The sequence below is a fragment of the Antechinus flavipes genome, chromosome 2 (genome assembly GCF_016432865.1).
Source record: "Antechinus flavipes isolate AdamAnt ecotype Samford, QLD, Australia chromosome 2, AdamAnt_v2, whole genome shotgun sequence".
Lineage (NCBI taxonomy): Eukaryota > Metazoa > Chordata > Mammalia > Dasyuromorphia > Dasyuridae > Antechinus > Antechinus flavipes.
Window position 1 is genome coordinate 53,309,362 of NC_067399.1, and position 23,550 is coordinate 53,332,911.

The 23,550-nt window shown below is 41.5% G+C and overlaps 2 protein-coding genes across 9 annotated transcripts in view; one reads left to right on the forward strand and one right to left on the reverse strand.

The window, feature by feature from the left end:
- The window catches only part of KLHDC4 (kelch domain containing 4), an 86,779-nt gene extending 79,322 nt beyond the window's left edge, over positions 1 to 7,457 (forward strand). For all 8 annotated transcript variants that reach the window (XM_051974806.1, XM_051974807.1, XM_051974808.1 and 5 more), the window contains 3 exons: positions 2,522 to 2,924; positions 5,375 to 5,494; positions 6,781 to 7,457. In XM_051974806.1, the coding sequence (XP_051830766.1) occupies positions 2,522 to 2,924; positions 5,375 to 5,494; positions 6,781 to 6,956 (699 nt within the window). In that variant the 3' untranslated portion in view covers positions 6,957 to 7,457. The remainder of the gene's footprint in view (positions 1 to 2,521; positions 2,925 to 5,374; positions 5,495 to 6,780) is intronic.
- Positions 7,458 to 14,490: 7,033 nt separating this feature from the next.
- JPH3 (junctophilin 3) overlaps positions 14,491 to 23,550 on the reverse strand; it is a 192,118-nt gene continuing 183,058 nt past the window's right edge. Inside the window, exon 5 of the mRNA XM_051974805.1 lies at positions 14,491 to 23,072. Coding sequence (XP_051830765.1) covers positions 22,992 to 23,072 — 81 coding nt within the window. The 3' untranslated portion in view covers positions 14,491 to 22,991. The remainder of the gene's footprint in view (positions 23,073 to 23,550) is intronic.

The following is a 23,550-nucleotide window of genomic DNA, read 5'->3' on the forward strand; positions in this document are numbered from 1 at the left end:
ACTTCCCTGATGCATCCATTTGTGTACATATTTCTGGGCTTCTCTGTATTCATTACATGCATCATTTCTTTATCACATAGAAATATTCCATTTCATTTCCCAACCATAATTTGTTTAACCACTCCCTAGTTGATGAGCATCTATTTTTCACCTCTGATTCTTTTCTGTCACAAAAAGTGCTGCCATAAATATTTGGGGAACTAATAGGAACTTTTTTCTGGTCAGTGGCTTCCTTGGGGTAAAAACCCATCGTTGGAGTCTTCAGTTCAGAGACATCAGACATTTTAGTGACTTAATCTGCACGGTTCCAAATTGCTCTCTGAAATGGTTCTACCATTTCACAGCTCCCCTAACAGTGTATGAGCATTCCTGTCCTTAGCTGTTAACCTTTTTTGTCATCTTTGTGGGATGCAAGGTGAAACCATAGAGTTTTTATTTGTATTTCTCTTGTTCTTAGTGATTTGGGACACCTGTTCATGTGGATAGGAATACTTCCCAATAGATGTATTATTTTAAAATCATTGTTAACAGCCAAAATTTATATCTTGGTTATTGTTAACTTAGGGCATGAAAAAGAAGAGATCAGCTTTGGCCTCTAATTTTAGGATACAACTCGAAGCACATTTGACATTTTAATAGCAATAAAAGGTTATTTGACCACAAATATTTCCCTCATTGAGCTGCCTTAGCACCTAAAATACTCAGCTAGAATCATCCCTTGGGTTTGAGTTATTGAGTGTCCTGGAAACTTCCTCTGAAATGCAGGTATGTAGCTAGGAAAAAAAGAGAACATGTGTTAGTGACTAATCACTGCTCGTGAATGCTTTGGATTAGTTTTTTCACATTCACAGCTTTTGTGAATCAAGTTCTGAGAGAACAGGAGACAAGACAAGTTTAGGGGCAGGGAATGGGGCCAGAGAGATCTAGAGCTCAGATCTAGAGCCTTCTAGAAAGAACAGTGTTGGAGCCCAGGACTGGAGCAGGAGAGGTAGTCCAGCCTGGCAGTGGGGTCCCAAGCCTGGAGTTGGGGGAGGTGACCAAGGCAGGCAAGGCAGCAGGCTGAGGCAGGGAGAAGAGAAAACTTGCTTGGGCTGGATTGTTCCTGATGCTTGAGATGGAGGGAAATTTGAAAATCAAGATGACTGATGCTGGATTCTTTCATTAGGGAAATGCTCTTTAGTATTTTTAGATTTAGAGCTTTTTAGTTGTGCTTCCTGATTTTTCTACTCATTTCATTAAAGAGTTTATTAGAAAGCCATCACCATGTGGGGAATTCAGAGCTTTTTATGAATGGCCCCTCTGTCCCCCTGAGTATAGGCTATTGTAGTGACCTCCGTTTCCCCTTTCTCCTTTCTCCAGGTGTTTTCTCTTACTTTCTCATCTTTTTGTATATTTCTGCACTTTGGCCTCTGTACCTCCAGGTGAACACAGTCAATAGAATGGTTTCTCCAGGCTGGACTGTTATAAATGAGCCTCTTTCCATTTAAGCCAAAATGAAGATTTATAGAAGATATTTATTCTTGCCTAGTCACAAAGGTCCAGATGAGAGACTGGCATCCAGCCTCTGAAGAAGCCTGGTTTCTTATAGAAGTTCTTAGGAACACTTCACATTAGAGAGTTCTCTTCAAAGTCTTCTCTTAGGAGATTCTTAAAACCCCTAGAATACAAGGAGAAGCAATTCCTTTCCCACAGAAGGATGAGGAAACAGATTGAGAGGATTTTAATGATTTGCCCAAAGTCACACTGCTCATATTTGGAGGAAATGAAATAACCTAGATTCAATCTACATGCTATGCAAAGTTAGAGAAAGCAGCAAATTTATCATGTAAAGTTACCAGGCAACACTAGTCATCATGTGGGAGGAGAAGAAAGGATTGAATACATGGAATAATTTTTAGACACTTTCTTTCCATAGGAAAACAATCTAAATATAGTTTTTCATCTGGGAAAAACCTTTGGAGGAAAGGGGTTGTGGTAGGCCACTTGTCACTGGTCCATGGGCTGCCATTGCTCGACCCATCTTGTGTCAGAGACTGGCTTGTGATGGATTCAAGGCAAGAGAAGCGGGTATGGTTTAGCTTGAGTTTCCCCCCCTAGTCTGAGCTGGCCCTTAGGACCAAATTTGATTTTTACTCAAGAGAGATTTTCTTTGAGAGCCCACAGCTTTTTTCTGAATCGGTGGTTTCCCTTTCCAGCCTCTGAAGGAGTGGGATGTTTCCCAGACCGAAGTTAGCACTCGCTGGTTGCGTCTCAATTCTTGGGGAAGCGGGTTCTCTCTCTTGACTCCACTTTCCCATCATGGAAACTGAATAAATAGGGCCGGCTCCTCATTGTCTGGTGCTGTCAGTCCCTGTCTGTCACCAAACGCAGGCCTTAGTCACTGAGGTTTGCAGTGTGTCCTGCAGGGAGGAGCCCGAAGGAGTGAACAGCCTGGTGTTTGGGTCTCTCCTTGTTTGCTTCGTATACAACTGTAAAGCTTGTTGCAGCCCATTCATGAGCTTTCCTCTCATCTTACCCATAGGGCCCTAAGGCAGAGAAGAAAAAACGCCGGCGAGGCAAAAAGCCAGAGCCCGAGAGCGCTGAGAGCCAGGGCGAGGAGGCCGCCGCCACGCAGGGGCCGCGGGAGGAGATCAGAGAGGTGGTGGCTGAGGACGGGACCGTCATGACCATTAAACAAGTGATCCCTGTCTCTGTGGCGTCAGCGGCGTCCGAGTCTGAAGAGGAGGAGGCTTCCGACGAGGCTGGCAGTCCTGTGGTCGAGCCCTGTGCTCGCTCAAATGCAATGCTGGCCGTGAAGCAAGGGATGCTCTACGTCTACGGGGGCATGTTCGAAGCAGGCGACCGTCAGTTCACTCTCAATGATTTCTACTGCCTTGATCTGCACAAGATGGAAGAATGGAAGGTCTTGGTGGAGATGGATCCCAGTAAGCCATGGGCAAGGTTAACAAGAGGGAGAGATAGAGAGGGGCTGATGGTGGGGAGAGACAGGGGGGTGATGGTGGAGAAAGAAAAAAAGGGGGTGATGATGGGGAGAGACAGGAGAGAGACAGAGGGGGTGAAGGTGGAGACAGACGGGGTGATGGTGAGGGGTGACAGAGGGGAGTGATGGGGGAAAGAGATAGGCTTCTCAAAGGCCTTGGAATTGCTTTTATCCCAACCCTTCTAGCAGCATCTTGTTACTCATTCCCCACCATAATCCAATTCATCATTATTCAGTTTTCCTTCATCTGTCAAAAGTCTAAGCTTGAGGAACAGACAGACTGATAGAATGAAATATATATTTTAAAAATTCAATTTCCGTGTTCTGGTGTCTTTAGATATCTATAGTTAGTAATATGACAGGACCGTTGTTAACTGCGGATCAGACTGTTGTTGTTAACTGAGCGGTGGCCTTTTGGGGCTGGGCTGATGGGAGCAGATCTTAGCTGGGGCCTTATGCCTTAGGCTGTCAGACACTTGCCATGTTTATTCACAAGGACTAAACTTGGCATAGATTAGTCTCCAGCAATCTTTCTATACTTGTAACTTTGACTTCTTTATTGTCAGTTCTGAAATGTCTCCTGATTCTCCACTCATCAGTGTTCATGTTTCCATTTAACCTTTTTCTAAAAGAAAATTGTCCAGGATTCAGGTAGCTCGCTACTCCTGTATGAGACTCAGGACTAAAGAATGAAGAAAAATCAATAGGCAGGGCATCTCTTCCTTCCTACCTGGAATGAGAAAGGGGCAGATGGGCAGCTAAATGGGAAACCGCCCTCCTTGCTCAGAGGAGCAACAAACCACAGTAGTGAAAACCTGGGAAACTGAGGGATCCTGAGAAAATGTGGATATTGTAAGATGGAATGTGGGCAAAGAGGGGGCCTTGAAAGCACCTGCTTTTTAATAATGAAATATTAATAATGTAAAGTCATTACAGTTGAACATAGCAGATGATAAGGCAAACTTATGGAAGCAGTCAGTCCCCAGAGCTTGGAATGGGCCGGTCAGATTAGAGAGGGGAAGGTATTGGAGTGTGCAAGTGGGAGAGCTGAAAGATGGAAGACAGGTTGTATCTCTTATTTTGAGAGGAAAGAAAGGTAACAGAATCAGCAGACTGTGAGGTCAATTATTTTATAATCCAGGAACTCGGCTCACATTGCCCTCCGTGGACCACTCACTCTCTCTTCCTGAAAGTTGGTGGTAAGACTGCGGGGAATTGAGAATCCCACTTGGAGCATTGCACCACGCTCTAGTGACCCTTGCTTTTAGACGCTCTTCCCTTACATGTTTCTGTTACTTGACTTGGGGTAGCATAGAGCAGTTGTTATTCACCATGATGTGGTGAGCACATCTCCATCAATGGCAGAACCCCCAACAGAAAGTGGGCCAGTATATCCCTTCCTTCTCCTTCTATGGATGGACAGGAAGATTGGGCATGTGGCTAGCACAATCATGGTTCATACCATGGAGAACATGAATTTATGAGGTATATCCAGCTGTGTTATATACTTGTCTATGGAATGGTCATTGTGCTTGTGTATATAAAAAAACAAAACTAAGCTGCTCTAATTTTGACCAGCCAAGTCAGCTTTTTCAGACTTCATTTCCCTAGAGTTAGTGCTATTAAAAGATTTTGAGCTCTCAAGTCTATATAAATTAATGGAAGATTATTAAAGGAGGGGAAAAAACCCTTAAAATGAAATTAAACCAAATTCCCAGCCCTTTGGAATATTAGCAACATTATTCCCCATAGGAATAAGCCCCTCCTTTTTGCCTGGGGAATCAGGGGGAGGTATGAGGATTAGCTCTAGATGGGACGATTCACACTTTCTCTCCTTAGGTACCAATTTGCTTCTTTATTAACTTCTGAAAGCTTATCATATTGCCCTCTCTATAAATCTAGATCTCTGCACATGGACTTAGTCCTCAGAATTTATTTTTTTAAAAATTGCCTTTTTTTTCTTCTTCCTCCTTTTCTTCTCTTCCCTCCCTGCTCCTTTGCTGCTAGTTAAAAGCAGAATTCCTCTGTGGCATGTCAGAGCAAGCAGGCAGGCTTAGGGTTCCAGCAGAGAAATAATTCTTTTCCCATCCCAACTATGAATTTGCTGTTTGATACCTGTTCATTTCTGATCTTTGCAATGTTGTTTGGGAATTTTTTAAGGGTTCACATAAGTGTCCCCATGTTTCACTATCCTTTTCTCATTTAATCAGACGTTGAAAAGTCAGGGTCTGGGGGATGAAGGGAGGTGGTGGTCAAAAATGGGAGGGTTAGATTTCAAATCATTTATTTCCTTAATAATAAGTTGTTGAGAGTATGTATTGCAGTTATCCCTTGATATTTCTGGGTCTTTGCTTTATTGATTGTTTGGTTGATTGATTGATTTTGCTCTTGAAGAAACTCAGGAATGGTTGGAGGAAAGCGACTCAGAAGATGAAGATGAAGTAGAAGGAGCAGGAGGGGGAGAGGAGGAAGAAGATGATGAGGAAACAGAGGAAGAAAGTGAAGAGGATGAAGGTAATAGGGATGTGCTTATTCATCTTTGAAGCCTCTGGTATTTGGGGAGAGGGTTGGCCGGGGCCGTCTAAAGATGGGGCAAGATGAAGGTTTGTTGATAGGGTGAGAGTCCTTCTTGAAAATGCTGCAGAGCAAGGAGTGAAGACATACTGGCTGAGTCTGCAAATCAGGACTTTGTGTGGTTGCTCCTGGTAGACTCGCCAAAGCAGGAGAAATTTGTGCACAGCCTAAAACAAGTGCAATACTGCTTTGCAAAAAAAAAAAAAAACATGGGGAGGAAGGGGCCGTCCATTTTGGTTTTGTTACTTCATTCTTTTTTATCAGAAGTGTAGCTTTTGTGCAATAGATATTTTGCTCAAAAATGGGACATAAAGGCGGATTTATAAAACAGATAATTTAAAGTACACTAGGTAAGTACTGGCTATCTAGAAAGTTCTGTTGTCTTCTTTTGGAAAGTAAAAAGTTCAGAATCCCAGAAGGAACTTGAGAGGTCAGTCTAGTTCAATGCCTAGGAAAGCAAGAATACCCTCTGCGGAGCTGCCCATTGTGATTTAAAAGATCCTCAGGCTGGGGAAGCCCACCATTTCCTAAATCAGGACGCTGATTTAGAACCATTTTTGGATAGCTCTGCTTGTGTTCAGCTGTTCCAGACCTGCCCAGCTCTGATTTTGTGACCCCATTTGGCAGAGATCCCAGTGCGGTTGGCCATGTCCTTCTCCAGCTCATTTTATGATAGGAGACTGAGGCAGACGGGATGAAGGGCCTTGCTCAGGGTCACCCAGCTGGTGCCACATCTGAATTTGGGTCTTCCTCACCCCAGGCCCTGTGCACTGCGGCACCTCCTAGCAGCCCCTAAGTTTTTCCTCAGGTGGAGTCTCTAAATTTGATTCTCCCTTGGGCAAATAGAACATGTCTGACCCCTCTTTACACCAGACTTCCATTAGCTGAAGGCAGTGGTCACGTTCCCTCTCGGACTTCGACAGGTTAGAAATACCGACTTCCTCCATTGTCCTCGTCCTGGAGGGCAGTGAGGTCTCCACCACTCTGATTGCCTTCCTGAGGACAGTGTCCAGGTTACCAACATTCTTCTCAGTGCAGAGTTTCTGCAGGCACGGTCTGGCGAGAGCAGAGGAGGCGGCAGAGACCCCCTCCTCTTTGGCCCTCCCTCCCTGCAGCCCCTGGCATGCTCCATGACTTGGTTTGTGCTCAGGACTTTTTCCCAAGTGCCTTTCACCTGCTCTTCGCCAACTGAACCCTCTTTCTTCCTCCCTCTTCTTTATTGTCAGAAGGCGATCAGCACCCAGCAATTGAGCCTAATGAAAAATACATTGACTATCTGCCTCGGACTGAAGCATATTGGGTCAGGATCGCCCGGAACAACATGGGGCCTGATGCAAAGGAGAAGAAGGTGATCAAAGTTGCCCACGCCATGGCCAAGACTTTTTATGATGATGCAGTTTAAGGACAAAAATTGGTGTTTGCTTCTCAGAATGGCAAAATACAGCTGATGTCATTAACATTCTTGAAAAGGTTATTTCTACATAAACTGGGCCCATTGCTAAGTGGCTTACAAGGTCCTTGTAAAGCCCTGGGAGGACCAGCACTTCTGGGTCACTCGGTTGCTCTCCTGTGAGCAGTCAGGATTAGGGCCATGCATGGAGCAGCAAATTTCCCATTGGCCGGGAATGAGAGCCAGACCTTGTACATAAAGGGTTTGGAAGAAGGACGATGAAAAGCTCCTAAGGAGCTACAAGGAGGCTAGGAAACCTTTGGGTATTCTCATTCTATAGAAACAAGAAGTTTGTATTGGAAACAGTTTTATTCTTCAATTCTCTAGAAACTGGGAGGTTTCCACACATTTAACCTCTGAACCCTCAAGAAGCAGACCCAAGGTTGGTTGGACTCTAATAATTGTCCACAAAATAAAGCGATTTATTTGGTTCGCTCTCTTATTCTCTTTGAACTGTGTTTTGGTGCCACATTCATTACTTTTCTTGGTGTCACGTGCTTTGGTGGTTACCACAGTTCCAAACTTAATTTTCAGTTTTTATTTCAACTACTTCTTGTTCCCAGTTGTTCCTTTAGGGGTCCTTCCTGCTGGTTGTCTCGTTTTCCTGAATGATGATGATAGTGTGTAATCCCCCACAAGGGAAAGACTGACCCGGTGGAATTGGTTGTTGTTTCCATCTAGTTCTTGACAGAGAGCCTAATAAACAGTGGGTGTTTCATAAATGCTAACTGAGGATTCTCACAAGAATAGGACATTCCATTACAAATGTGTAGGAGCTTTTGTGGTGCCATTAGGACACAGTTAATATTAGGTCAGTGACAGCAGCACCATTTTTATTTGCATAATTGATGCGAAAGCATTAGGAGTGAAATAATAGAATCTTTGGGGGGGGGGGGGGAGACACATCCATGTAAGAATTCATAGTCTTTAATAGCAAGTCACATTTGTTAGCCAGCAGTCATCCTGCTTGTTGCAGAAAAACATTTTGAAAAATACTTGGCCTAACACAGGGATAAAAGAAAATGTGAATGCTTGGGGTTGTGGCCAAGCTTCTGGGCAGTGTTTCATAGGGCAGAGTTGGAAGAGGATTTAACATAGAGATCATCCCATGCAGGGTCATATCCATATCCTAATAGAGTGTTGGGTAGGCCTGAGGATTGCCCAGCTATCCAGCTCAAGCTTCACTAGTACTTGCCCACACAGCTCAGGGCCCGAGTAGAGACAGGCTCCAAGGGTACAGATCATAGCCGACTTGTTCAATAGCAATCCCCACGCATATAAGACAAGATGGCCATTGCTACATGCTTGCATCAGGACTGCATTTTGCCCTCTGTCTTTGGGACCTTGGACAAATCAATTCTTTTAACCTCAGTCTACTTATCTACTTATAGAATGAGTAGATTAGATCTCTTAACGTCCTTTCCAACACTAACATCCTGTAGGATTCTATTTTTATATTTATATTTATTCATGTCAACCTCATTGTAACGAGGTCTGTTCTCCAGGTATGAACACTTAGAGGTGGGTGCTCTTTGTATCCCCATCTTCATTAACTAAAATAAGATAAGCAGATGAAATGACTCAACTAGTGTCTAAAATTGTATTTGAACCCAGGTAGTCCTGATTCCTAGCTGCCCCATAACAATACTACCATCCGTAAGCCTTTGTGTCACTACTTCGCTGCTCCCAGCAGCCTTAGAAAGCAGGCAGGCCAGGGATGATTATATCCGTTACTTTTTGTTGTGATGTATCTGGGGGCTGGTGAGGGAGGGATCCTGTCATTGGGATCTGTTCCTGGGCATTGATCTCCCTCTATCAGTCAGAGACATGTTTTCTTCCTGCAGAGCGGTTCTTTCTCCACAAGAATCAGAGCAGGAAAAGGCTTTTATGGAGTCGGCCATATCAAACACAGACAAGAGCCACTCACCATAAGACACATTTATTGTATAAATGGTGCCAGCAGTGTCTTTTCTTTCCTTTCTGTGAGGTTATCAGTAGAGTCTGTCCCCTTGACTGAAAGAGGCTAATTAGGACCCAATGAAGATTAAATAAACAAGCTTCAATAAAACGAGCTGCCTGTACCATTTAATTGCCATGATTAAAACATCCCTGATAAAGAAGCACCTTAAATGCAAACAGCAGGGGAGAGGTAAAAATACTATACGGGGTTGTGAGATAGCCAAGAATAGAATCCGTAGTGTTCAGTGAGGGAGCAGCAGAAAATGTGCTGTCTTTTATTTTGTCTCATCAGTGGGTTGGTTTGCCAAGCAGAATATACTTAATGCTCAGTCAGTGGTTCATGGTAATGAATAACCAGCAAAAAAGCCAAGAACTCCTTCATCTTATGCCATTACTAAAAAGTGATTTCTGCTTTTTACGTGGCCAAGCCCAGTGTCAGCAAGGAGACTCAGCCTGAACTTTCATCCCTGTCCACCTCATTTGGTTCATCTTGGTAATTACTAGCATTTTTGCCCTGTACCCTCCTCTCCCAAATCCCATTCGGTTGTTAATTATCACATTTGTGAACCCTATATTCTTTCCTTTTCCCATTCCCCATCTTTGGGGCATCATCTGTGTAGTTGGGGACATAGAGAAGTTAAATACAGACCAGCTCCTCCCTTGGAAGGTTTAGTGAGAAAAGATTGCAAAGAAGGATTCATCAGTGAATAAACAACTGATGGATGTCAGTTCTCTACCTGGCTCACAATAGCACACACATCAAGTTGATTATATAGACTAAATCCTATTAAAATAAATTCCAAGTGATCATTCAAATCACTTGGTTGGGGAAATTATAGTTGTAATTTTCTTGAAATTTTTTTATTTTCTTGAAAATAAATTTTCAAGAAATTTATTTCTTGAAATAAATCAAATAGAATGGCTAAGATTTGGAAATATCTTTTATTCAGAGGTCTTTTATTTTAGTGGGATTGATCATGGCAGGTTCTAATCTCTGTTCAGATTTTTCAATGAGTTCTTAAATGAAGGAAGTCCATAGAGTAAATGGGTTATTGCTCTCCAAATGTAGGGGGTTAAGTTAGAGGAAGGGAGGTTTGGGAGTACCCCATGTTGGAGAAAGGGCACCTCATAGTAAGTCATACTTCGGGGGGGTATGAGTGTTTCCAGAAGGTTCCTCAGGTCAGGTTAAGAGACACCCAGCTTAAAATATAATTAGCATAAAATAAGAATTGAATTTGGTCATTGTGATATGAGTTGATATAAAAAATGGCCTGAGGGTAAAAGAAAGGACCCGCATGGTTTGCCACTGATGTGAAGAGAAAAGAGGAGAAGCTCGATTCATGTCAGCTGGAGCAGTTTCAGACCTCAGAACTGTAGATGCTTCAACCCGTAGCTGGACAGAAATCTCTCAAATATTCCTAGCAAGTGGTCATCCAGCAGTCCATTCCACTTTGGGACAGCTTCAGTAATAAGTAAGCATAGCTAACATTTCCCTTTACAATTTGCAAAACACTTCCTGACATTTCATTTATCCTCACAATACCCTTAGGAGATGGTCGTTTTTATTCATCCCCCTTTCACAAGTGCCAGAATGAAAGTAGACAAAGGTTAAGTGACCTGTCCAGTAAGTGAGATCTTCTTGCTGGTAGGTCCAATATCTATCCACTGTGATGTGATGGAGCCAAAATTTGCTTCTCAACATCTTAAAGATGTACCAACTCACACTGATTGTTAAATTTTCACTATGAGCTTTTTTGTACTTTAGAAAATCAGCAAATGCTACAAATTGGGATTTGTTTTATTGTTTTGAGAAAGTGATGGAGACAGCATAATGCAAATTAAACTTGAAGTTTGCTTAAAGTATATTTGGGATGAGTTGCTGATTGTTAAACGTTGATCAGCATCCCCTTATTTAACTTTGGGCAAAACACCTTCCCTCTCTGTTTCCTTATCTGTCAAATAAGGAATTCAGATTAGGTGATCCTTAAGGTCTTTTCCAGTACTAGAAAAATAATCTTATGTACTAACATCCCCAACTCCAAGAGTCCACTAATAGACCATCAGCTGGTGGAAGAAAGTAAATCAGGTGGTGAGAGGGCTTGCCATCCAAGGATTAACAAGGAAGACCAGGGAATGAATATTTATCCTGGAGACTTCAATGAGAAAAGTCTTCAAATAGTTTAAGGGTTCTCATGAGAAAAGGAGATAACACTTGTTCTGAATACCTATTTGAAATAATGGCTCCATGTCCTAATGATTACTAGAATTCATTTCCCTTAAGTGTCTTAAAACCAGGAAGTCAATGTTATATATAGAAAAACTCTTATTTTTACTAGGATCATAGGTACCAGTCTTCTAATATAAGGTAATTAGTTATTTGTTGGATCAATCGGAATATTTATTGATTATAATAAATGAAGTAAGATAAATGGTCATTTATAATAACCTGGTCCTTCATAAATAAAATAACAGTTCATCACCTGAATGTATCAAAAACCAGATCTTGGAGCAGGGCATTTCCTCCCTCCCCTCCTACAGAATGACTCTCTTGTATACTGTGACATTGGTGCTCTTCATTGTGGTGAATTGCTTTTTTGAAAGAATGAACCTTTGAAGCAAAGTGCAGAGCTGGAAAGAACTGCAGTTTTATGTCAGCTGGATGGTGCCTTAGATAGCATGTAGACCTTGCAGTTGGGAAGACCTGAGTTCAGATCTTGCCCCAGAAATGAACTAGCTACTCTCAGATTCTCAATATTCTCAGATACTTTCAAATGGGGCAGCTGTGGATAGAGGTCTGGATCCAGGTTCATCTGATCTTAGACACTTAATAGCTGTGAGGCTCCAGATAAATCCTATTTGCCTTCAGCGTTCTCATCTGTAAAATGAGCTGGAAAAGAAATGGCAAAATACTAAATTATTTTTGCCAAGTGTCATAAAGTCAGATAGAACTGCACAGAAACTTATTAGCTTGTCAGTTTCCCCAGATACTTATTAGCTGTAAGTTTCCCCTGACACTTATTAGCTGTAAGTTTCCCCTGATACTTATTAGCTGTAAGTTTCCCCAGATACTTATTAGCTTTGTTTCCCCTGATACTTAGGTATCTGGGCAAATCACTTAACCTCATTCTCTTCACCTGTAAAATTGTAATACCTTCAGAATAAAATGAGGTAATCTCCTGGCATTTTGCAAACCCTAAAGCACTATGCAAATAGTACCTATTATTTGGAGGACAAGAAAAAAACAGACCTGGGCAGGGATTTTGCCTGAAGTCTCTGCAAATAAGTAGCAGGAGTGAGACTCCAAATCTGTCCTCTGCATCCAAAGCCAGTATTCTTTCCATCCTAAACCACCCTGTCGCTCTCAGTTGCTTAGACCTATAATACTCCTTCTCTTCCTTGATCTTTTTTTTTTTCCCCTTCCTGGTAAAGATCAGGAAATAATCCAGTCTCTCAGTGGAAAGTGGGAATACCTGAGCTAAGTTGGGTTTGGCCTGGAATAAGTACAGCTTGCTCCAAGGTCCTGTTAGCTGGGCTTGCAAGTGGACTGAGAGCTGTACCTGAAATTGGGAAAACCTAAATTCAAACAAGCCTCAGACACTAACTGTAATCCTGGGCAAGTCACTTAACTCTGTCTAGAGTTTCTTGAGTATAAAAATGGGCTGTTGTGAAGGTGAAAGGAAATATTATTTGTAAGTAGCACTTAGCACAGAGTAGGTACACTATAAAGACTTGTGCCTTCTCCCCCCACCCTCTGTAGTGTGGCTTTTAAAATATAAACAGGCCCTAGCACTATATCCTTATGCCTGTTGGATAACTGCCCAGGAAATGTTTTGATTTGGATTTTTAAATTATTGTGATTTTGAATTTGGTAGCATGAGGCTTTTCTGGCTTAACAGATGAGATTCCTGGCTGACATAAACTAAGGGCATAGGAAAAGGAGAATCTGGTAAGACAGGTAGTTTCTTTTCTCCAAAGAGAGGGCTTTGAAACCCTGTGCAGTATGCCCCAAGAATTACCCAGAAGAAAAACAACATTGGAGGCCTATTTAAGTCTGGTGGGAGGGTGCAGGAGGAAAGACAGCTTCTCTATCCTGTGAGGAAGATTATATTCTCTTATGAAGGAAATCATTTCAAATGAAAGATGAGATCCACTTAAAATGAAAATGGGTGCAGTTCCTTGAAGGTAAGGAGCCACTTGAAACATAATGACCTGCCTTAGTTTCTTCCTCTGATCTTTGCTGAGATCACTGAGGCTAAAGTTTCCAATTCTGCCTCACACACTGAAGTACTTGTATAATCATGGACAATAAACCGGTCTGTCTCAGTTTCTTCATTTGTAAAAGAGATAATAGTGACTACTTCCTAGGGTCATTATATGGACCAAATAAGATAACTGTAAAGAACTTTGCAAACCTTAAAGCACCTTGTAAATGATAGAGCTATTAATAATCTCTTCAACACACTGACCATTTTTTTTTTTTTTGTGCATCATTCACCATCTTTTATTATATTTGTGTTCATGTTGAATCCTCTCGAATTATAAGCTCCTGGAGTAGTGAGAACCAGGTCTTTTTTTTTTTTTGCTGGTGGTAGTGCTTAATATTGCTAAGTGAATAAATCTGTAAAATGGGTTCCCTAATAACCTTACTCTACATGGTGTGTGTGAGCCTAAGAAGCTAAATAATATCTCCCATTCCATAGTCTTTTCTTTGTTTTGTTTTGTTTTTTGCTTAGGTAATTGGGGTTAAGTGACTTGCCCAGGGTCACTTGAATTTGGGTTCTCCTGAATTCAGGGCTGGTGCTCTATCCACTACACCACCTCACTACCCCTTCCATAGTGTTTTAAAGTTTCCAAAGTGCCTTCCTCACAATAATTGAGGTAGACGGTATAAATGGTATCTTATCCCCATTTTTACAAACAAGGAAACTGAGGCATAGAGAAGTAACCTATGATCATAAAAATGTTAGGAAGGAAACAAGCATTTATTAAGCACTTAAAGTATGCCAGACACTGCTAATATGTTGGTTAATATTATTATCAACTATTATTGTCATTCATTTTATATTGCCCTGCCATGTGGAGCACAGTGTCTTGAATGCAATAAATTCTTCATGGATGTCTGTTAGATCACAAATGTAAATGATCACTATTTTGGGACTAAAGATGGCATCTACTATTTCTTAGCTAAAGTTTGTTGCAGTATTCCTTCAGGAAATCTAGACATTTTTCAAAAGACCTTTTAAAGGGACACTGTCAATCCAGATTCAATCCTTTGAGGACAAATTTGTGCCATCTACTTGACATGGGCCACTGGCAAAACTCCCCACAAAGCAAAAGCAGGTCGCAGAGAATTAAAGGCAGTGAGGAAATAGCTTGTTGGTCATCAGGAAAAGATTCCAGTTTCTCAAAATTTTGTGTAATTTATGATATTTATTACCAAAGTGGGCAAAAGATTTCTTTCCATCTTGACAGTGTCCCTTCATCATGTGGTTCAATGCAGAATAAGGGGATGATTTAAGCAATTACATTCATTAAAGAAAATTATTTTATTATCATTTTTTAAGTAACCAAGCTATTTTCTTTCAGCTAAAAGAAAAGAAAAAAAGGCCGAGGTAACTTTTTTTAGCCACTTCATCAATGAGAAAAAAAATCAGAATATATTCAACATTCCCTTTTTTTTTTTTTGTCAATGCACAAAATAATTGCACTGTATCAGCAAACAGTTTACATGCACCAGAAAAAAAAAAAAAAAAAGAACAGAACCAGAAAAAAGAAAAATGCAGATTTAGACTGTTTACTTAAGGAGTCACAAAAAGGCATCCATGTAAGGGTTAGTGGTTTCATGTCTAGTGTATGATCAAGTTTTCATATGCAGCTTTCCAAAAGGATGATTGGGTTTTTCTTTTTAGAGCGGGTTACTTTGGGTGGGCACGTGATGCAAAAATGCAGCTAAATAAGTTGTGTCCAGTAGGGTGCTAGTCTGAACCTCAGAAGTCATATAGGCACCAGAAATAAGGAAATGACGCCATGAGTATTAAGAGGAAGCTCCTGCTTCCAGGGAATAGGAACAGGGGAATAGGAGCTGGCAAATGTGCATGAGAAATAGAACTAGACAAAGGGTTGATCTGAATCTGCAGCATTGGGCCCTGGTTTGCCCCTCTCCCTCCCGTCTTGCCCCAGACCTCCCTTCCCCCAGGAAGACCCAGCAGTAGGTGGAAGTGCAGGTCACAGCTCTTCTGATTACGGCAGTGACAGTGCTAAACTGGGCAGGTCTCACTTGCTTTTGGAAAATCTGAAGTGAGAAAGCTGACGTTCCAGAGCTGGAGAGAGAAATAGAGGGATGGGCTGAGCAGGGTTCGCTAACATGGTGGAGGCTCTGGCTTTTGGAGTCTTGTTGCAGCAAAAAACAGAAGATTATATGATGTCCTCTGCCTTTCGGCAGCGGTGACATCCAGCCGCTGTGTAAGTGAGCAGCTCTATCCTTTCTAAGGAAAAGATAAGCGGCTGCTTCTCCTTCAGACATCTCTGTCACTTCATATGGGTGATGAACTGTCCTGTTCCCCTGAGGCTGACTCTACTGTTGAGAGAAGCCATCTGGCTGGTTAGAGATTTTCCCTTCCAGCCACAGAATATGGGCTCTGTCATGGGGCATTTATTGACGTTAGAAATCATCTGAAGAACATCTCCTTACATTAGGAATCATCCATATGAATTTCAGAGGGAAAATTTCTTTTCCTCTGACTCCAATGAATGTTGGACGTAGGACTCCCGACAAGGAATCTTTAGTTTTCTAAATGTTATCGATATGGAGAGGAGTTGGACATGGGAGCAAAATTATATCCTTAGTGGGGTCTTCATACAAAGAAAGTGGAAGTCTCTGTGCTATTTGTTATGAATGAGATGGGGGGGATTACTGTGATATTAGAAAGGAAAGCTTTTCAAGATGTCAGGATGGAGGGAACAGCATCTGTCTAGGGGTAGAGACTATGCCCCATATACAGGTCAAGACTCCCCTAGCTGCCTTAAAAATGTTAGCCACCACGGAAGAGTTTACAAGAGCGGTTGGTGGAAACCCACATAAATTTGACAGGAGAGGGATGGGAAGTAGAAAATAACCTCGTGAAGAAAGATGCTAAGGAAAATGTCATGAATCCCTAGCTCTCTTCAGCCCCACTAAGCCTCTTTGAATGGAAAACAGAAACAAAATGACCAAACTTTTTGTTTCAAGGAGACTATTGATTTTACTCTGTTTCTGAATATGTGACTGATGATGAAAATGTTTCCTGAAATGAGTCAGTAAATATCAGAAGGGATCTTGGGGGGCCCAACCCATATCTGAAGAGTAATCTATCTCTACATGTCAAGAGGTGGTCATCTCTCCTCGGTGAACATCTCCAGTGAGAGGAAATTTAGTATACCTTCCCCAGGAGAATGAGAGAGACCTCAGAGGCTTTCTCACCTATGTACGAAACCTTGTTATATGTGGAGAGAAAGACTTCAGAGGCCATCTCACCTGGGTACAAAACCTTGTGTTTTATACATATATAGCCACCTCTACTCTTAAATATAAGGAAATTTACCTGATATGCTTAACAGCTTTAATTATTTGTGATCATTTATCTTTAAACTGAGCTTCAATCTTCCTCTGTAAATAGAATCCACTAAGCAAACAAGTCTCTTCTCCCTTCCAAAAACAGCCAATGGTTCCTAAGTGTTTCCTTCTGTAGACCAACCCATCCTACTTTTGCTCAATATGGCATGAACTTTGAGGTCCTCCTCAACACTCTGTTTAACTTTTTAACGTCCTTCTCAAACGATGGCACCCAGAACTGAGTATAATACTTCAGGTGTGACTGATCAGGATAGAGGGCAGTGCAATTCTATGCTTTTCAATACAGCCTGAGTTCATGAGAGTTCTTTGAATTGCCATATCTCACTGTGGACCCATCGATTCTGTAACCCACTAAAATCTCATTTTTTCCTCCAGAATCGAGATCTTCATTCTGCCAACTAACAGTAGAAAAATAGCAAGAAATGAGGTAGGGATGTAAAGTCGCACCCATTCTCTACTTTGACCTTTGTCATTGTGGGTCTGAGACACTGGCCAGAACTTTGCAAGTAACAGTCATTCAGTAAATAATTGGAAAGTATTGAATTGAATAGAGCAAGGGAAGCAGTTGTGATGTTAAGCTGACTCTTACAGCCAGGGCCTTTTCCTTGCAAAGTACTGGGTCTGTGCCTGATTTCAGGCTCCTCCATCTGCCCACAAAGACTGACATAGGAAAGGCTCAGAAAAAAATAATGCCTCTGGTGCTTCCAATCTGGTACTATGCACTGAAACAAACACTATCTGCTTCTCTCAAGCAGGCCCTAATTTTGCAATACAATCAGTCCCTCTCTGTAGGCAAGGTATTAAACCATGTGTACAAGAGCCAAATAATCTCTTCTGTTACCGATGTGCCCATCAAGGGATTTTTAACCTGAAAGTCTCCATCAAACAATAGAATCAACTCTTTAAGACGGTGGTAGCCACCTTTTCTCAAAATTTTCAGCTTGCAGAGAGCCCTCCAAAACCTTCCCCGTTGTGCCTGGACACAAAATCATAAGGACAACTGCTGGTTCTCATCGCCTGTCCCAACTTATCATCTATGGATCCCTATATTTTTAGTCTTCTCATATATTTCTACATGCCTGAAAAGGTTATGTTTTTCAAGGGCATTGCATAATTCAAGGCAACTGCATGGTTTTTTCTTCCCCTTGCATCATTTAAGGCAGTCTTAGCAATGCTGCTCAGGACTTATGTGTCAAAGGATTAATTTGTTTACTCTTAATTCTGGGTGATATCTTGGTAACACTGACAGCCAGATGTGAGGCAATATTACTAATACCTTAGGCTGACCTCGGCTTTCTATATACTTTCCTTTAACTGGATTTTTGACCGCTTTTATTCTTAAGTGAATAACAGGCAAATTCTTTGCCCCAGGGAGTGATTGTTGAATATCTATCATAAGAATTAATCTATCTCAGTTTCTTAACCTGGGAGAGTCTGTGAAAATATTTAAATTTTCACTAACCTTTGGTTTCCTTTGTAATCCCATGTTTATTTGAGGCATTTAAAAGTGTTATTCTGAGAAGGGGTCTTTCATCAGACGCAAAGGTTGAGAACCCTTCTCTATCCTAACTTGGTATGAGAAAATGCTGGTATTCATTTCTTCTCCACCAGGTCAAGTAATTGGTTAAAGTTAGTGGAGTGGATATTTTGCACAATCTTAGAGAGGTACCTTCCCCATAGTTACTTTCCCTGAACTAAAGGAAGGCATAAATATTGGAAGACAGATTTTATTTAAAAAAAAGTTAAAGAAACGGGATTTAAGTGAGGAAATACAAATTACTGCACAAAGGATGATAACCTTTAGTTCCATCTGTGCTTAAAGGCAGAAGAAGAAGAAACAAGCTAGATGTGTGTACCATAAAGACATTCGAAATGAGATATGGGGAAACAAAGTGAAATATCAAAATGGTCACCTCTGATGAGCCATCTCAAATGGCTTAGCTAATATTATTGGAAAGTAGGAGATGAACTAGCAGGCCTTGCAAGGTTTCCTCTTGTCCCTTTTCATTTTTACAAGATGGTATCTCAAGGACAAAAACTCTACTTGAGATATAACACGCTAATCCCTGTTTTACAGAAAGTCTTTTTCATAACTGAATGACAAACAACTCCAGCTTGTGCATCCCCTACAAGAGCGCTATCTACCCACTGCAACCATCCAACACCGGGGCTCTATTTGGTCATTTTCCACACGAGGTGGCCTATAATTTCTTTTGCCCTCACAAAGCAGAGGACGAAACATCTGGAGGCCAGAATTGAGTTAATGTAATTAACTCTTGTGATTTCACCAAATACCTCCGCTGCAGTGGCTATGAGAAATCTCAGTGAATTGGCTTGAGATCATACCATGCTCAGGAGGTTTTGATTCAGAAAACAAATTTTAAAAAAAGGATGTTGACATTTGTTTGAAAGGGATAAGGGTCACTTAAAAAAAAAACTCCATCAGCCCTTGTATTTCTGGGATTTTTCTCCCTTAGTGAGCTGCTCAATTATATTTGCTCTCCTTTCCTGGGAGCCTCACTGACCTTCTGTGGGCTCTAGGCCTTGCTTGTCCATACTCTACCTTACATACATCACATCATTCATATCATCTTGGTCAAAGACTGCAGCATACAAGTCCCAGAGAATGGATAAGGAGCATTTTTTAGGTATTCAACTATTCAGACATTTCCTATGCAGGAAATCAAATTCAAAAGGCACAAATAAATCTGAAATAGAAATCATGAAAATCCTCAAGTTTTAGGTAAGAAAAATAGATAAACCGAGGCACAGAGAAGTCAAGCCATTCTACAATATAAGAAATCCCTTTAAAAAATAAATCCTTTCCCAGGTACTCCTCCATCTGATTTCACCAAGGACTCATTTCCTCCCGAGTTTTCTTTGTATATATTTTGGACTAACCTGGAGTTAGTCACAAGTTGGGTTTAGCTAAGTGTCCAGAGAATAACTAAAAGGACCAATGTAAAATACTTTGTTTTTAGGATGACTTGGATTGTTGATTTTTCAAGCTTCTTACTAAAATATGCTTTCAAAAAAAAATTTTTTTTAACTCTGATTGAAATATGTAGGTTTTGTACCGACATATCAGAATCTGTGGTTTTGTAATTCCATAAGGGGTCTTATAACTGAATGTGGAGTCACGGATTTATGCTATATTATCAGTAAATGATTTGTGTACATATTTTATATATCTATATACCCGAAGTGGCATAAAAATTTCTCGGGTGAAAAGGGGTCACCAGTGGGAAAAATTTGAGAAGCCCTGGTTTAGAAAACCAGGTTTCCAAGAATGATTCAGGAAGACTCCCCTCCTCTTCAACACCTTCCCCTCCTACCCCCCCAATTCTCCATCCGTCGATCTGGTGTTTTTAGGAAAATCTTTCACTTTTCTGTGCCTCAGCTTTCACATTTGCAGCATAGGGACAACGGCACCTTTCTTACAGGATTGCTTTGGGTATTAATTAAAAATGTCTAAATGCTTTGGGCCACTGGGAAATAGCTGCTAGTGTGAGTGCTTCCATACTGCCCCACCCACCCCCTAATTCTCATTTACCTTCCTCCAGTGAGATAAGCATGTGTGTGTGTGTACTCAGGCAAGAGATGGAGAGAAGCGAGTCTGTAAACGTTGGTGGAAGAAAATAAGGAGTGATGTAGCTGTTGGGGAAATGTGAGACTCTGGCCAAGGTGTGACAAGCAGGTGCTGTCTTCAAGTGCTCAACCTGCAACAATTAATCAAGTCATCCTTGCTTTTAATCACATTGTTTTGGAAACCAATTAAAATTATTCTTCAGGTGTCTTTCAGACCTAAACAGTCTCTTTACAGCCTCGATCCGAGCTAGCTCTTTCATTCTTTTTGGAATGAGAGGAAACGGTTGGGTCTTGTGAATATGATGACCCCAAAACAAAAGTCCTGGGTTATTCATTGGGGTGGGGGGGGGGGAGGAGAGGGGGCAATTTAATTGGCTGGCAGCCAGGAATGGTGGTCATGGAAAACAGTCAGTCACCAGTGAGAAATCCCTAGGCATGAAACCACTAGTTCTCATATTTAATGATAGGCATTTTTGTGCTGTCGATTTTTTTTATACATATCTAAATATTGTATGGTGTTTGCATGTAAATAATGTAACCTGCATTTGTAGGTACCATTTTGTGGCATGCAGTTACTGGAATGTACAAAAGAAGTCTCGCTAATCTTTACAAAGAGTTGCAAACAGAATTACAAAACACGTATCCCAGCATGTAGGATTCTCAGAGCTGCAAGTTAACAAGAATCTTTATTTGGTTCACTTTAGGTTCTGCAGCAACCAATCAATATTAAAAAAGAGGAACAGAAAATTAAGATGTACAAAAGATGTAATATCCCTTTAGAAAGCAAATTGTCAGAAATGTATTTGTATTACTGATGCTCTCTCCTCCTATGTCCCCTCCCACCCTCTCCCCCAAAAAAGACCCTTGAACTAAACAAAACTGTGAGAAGAATGGGTCGTGTGAGTGTGTGTGTGAGTGTGTAAGGAAAAGAACTAAACTTAAATGGAACATGCTCTAATCTTTAGTTTATTTCTGGTTAAAAATATAGCAATCCAGTGCAGTGTAATAAAGAAATCTGCTTCAAACAGAGCAGAAAAACAGCTAAAGAGAAGCAAAGCAGAGTCCGGAAGTCTGGGCTGTACCCAACAACGTTGTATGTGGAATCCTTTTTTTCAAAGGGATTTCGCCGATGTGGAACTGAGGTGTTTGTCTGTGGATCTGTCCACACTCAACCTGTCCACATACACACACGCACAGGCATGTCAAGGCTCTAATAACTAGTGATCCGAGAGGGACAGTCACACGTGGCGGGCTAGCCTACGACTGGGATCAGATCATCAAGCCACGCTGGCAGAGTAAGCAGAAAAACACTGCACCTCCTGGGCTGACTGAAACAACACTCGGGTTGTATGTTTTTGCATTGTGGGTTTTTTTTTGGGGGGGGGGTGTTTAGGGAAAAGGGGAGGTAGAGATTTTTTTTTTTAAATGAACATGGGAATTTTTTTTTTTTAAGCCACTGAGTTTTAAAACATGATCCTGTCATTGGGACCCGAACAGCTTCAGAACAGGGATAGTGCATCTTTAATGACTATGCATATCTACCAGTGGGGAAATCAAGGCAGGCATTATTACAAAGATGGTAAAATCAATGAACTTAAGTGACATATATCGTAGAAAACAATACATCCTTAAGGGGCTGTCATTACCAATGATGGCGTACAAGGGACATGTTGGAAGCCTGAATATACATCCTGCATACAAAGTGCAAAAATACCACATGCTCTGAGCCCAAGCATGATTTCAGAAACTGTCCATGGCAAGATGTACCAGACACACCGACTGCATTCATTCTGCTTCTGAATAACTGCCCTGGTTTCCCATCTAGACACTCCAGTCTGTACCTGAATCCGTCTCCTGGACCTCCGTCGGGTGGGTTCCCTCGGGAGTTGGTGTGTGGGTGACAAGGAGGCAAGGGAAAACGCTTGGGTTGGGGAATCTGATGCCAAATTAAAGAAAATGACCGTCGGTCCAGATGCATCTGTACCCCCTGTGTTTGGTTAAAACCCAGGGTATAGCTTGGGGCCGGGGATTTAGCCTTCTCAGAGAAAGCCAGCAGGGCAGTATTGGAAAATGATTAATTAATTTAGATGGGTAGAAAAGGGGGATGTATTTCCCCCTCACCCTTTAACACATTCACACACACATATATATACATACACATGTACATATATATATGTGTGTGTGTGTGCGTGTCCATTTACAGAGAATAAAAAGGGCTAGTTTCTCTTCCCAGTGGGAAAAGACAGCTTCTTTCCCTGTGCTCCAAACCCATAAATGCTCGTCACAGGATGTCTCAGAGCGGAGAACGAAAAGAAAGTATGAACTACCTTTCTTTCCATCTCCCAACCCTGACCCTGGTGACTTGGAGATAGTTACTTCTTTCTCCTTGCTTGACCCAGCTCGAAATGAGACGCTCCCCTGGGACTTCGCTCTGCAGCCGCCGCTTCTGTCCTCCTCCTCCTTGTCGTGATGGTGACGTTGATGACAAAGGTGATTTGACTTTTTGCTGTTGATTTTCCGAGATCCCTTCTCTTCTCTTTCCGTGTCTAGCTGGGAGGGCCGGTGTGTCGGCCACCTTCTGCCATGTCACACAGCATAGTGTTATACAAGCAAAGAATTTTGGCTAAAATCCAAAAAACATTACCCAGAAAAAAAGGCAAACTGTGAGTGATACCCAATCATGTTGTTCTTCTGTGAAAAGACTTGGAAGTTGTTGGACAGTCAGAGTTACGTTCGTTCCCTTTTTGTTTTGTTTTGTTTTATGTTTTGTTTTCCTCTCTTTTCCCCCATCTGTATGTAGAACAGTTATTTTTGCTAAGACAATCTCATCAGATGAAAAAGTTAATAAACAAAATGGCGACTCCAATGTTTAGCAAGATCACCATGACTACGAGAATAGGAGCTGAGCCCTGGAACAGAGAGAAAGAAGGAGAGGTGAATTTTGCAGTCATGATAAACACATATAACTTTCTCTTTATTGGACAGACCTTACTTTCCCATAAACCAAACCATCGGGAATCAAAAGGAAATTGCCAACAGTTGAGTGACCAGTGGGGTGAATGTCCACATTTCACTAGGAGACAAAGGATCAGAAAAATCAGGTGAAAGCAGAGAGTAGATCTCTCTCTCATTGGGCCCATCAATAGCTGATTTGCAAGTAGGATAAGGAGCAATACTAGATCTTCCTTATTTTCTACCTGAAGTGATGGCTCTCAGTACTACTTAGGATACGACTTTAACAGAACGGATTTCTCTGGTTACACCTTTGGAAGATAAAGGAAAGCCTTCCTGTGGATTATGATTGATTACTCAGGCAGATATACATGGGCCACAATAGTGGACGTCCTTGTTGGTGGCCAGTCAGAATAACTCACATTGTCCATTTAT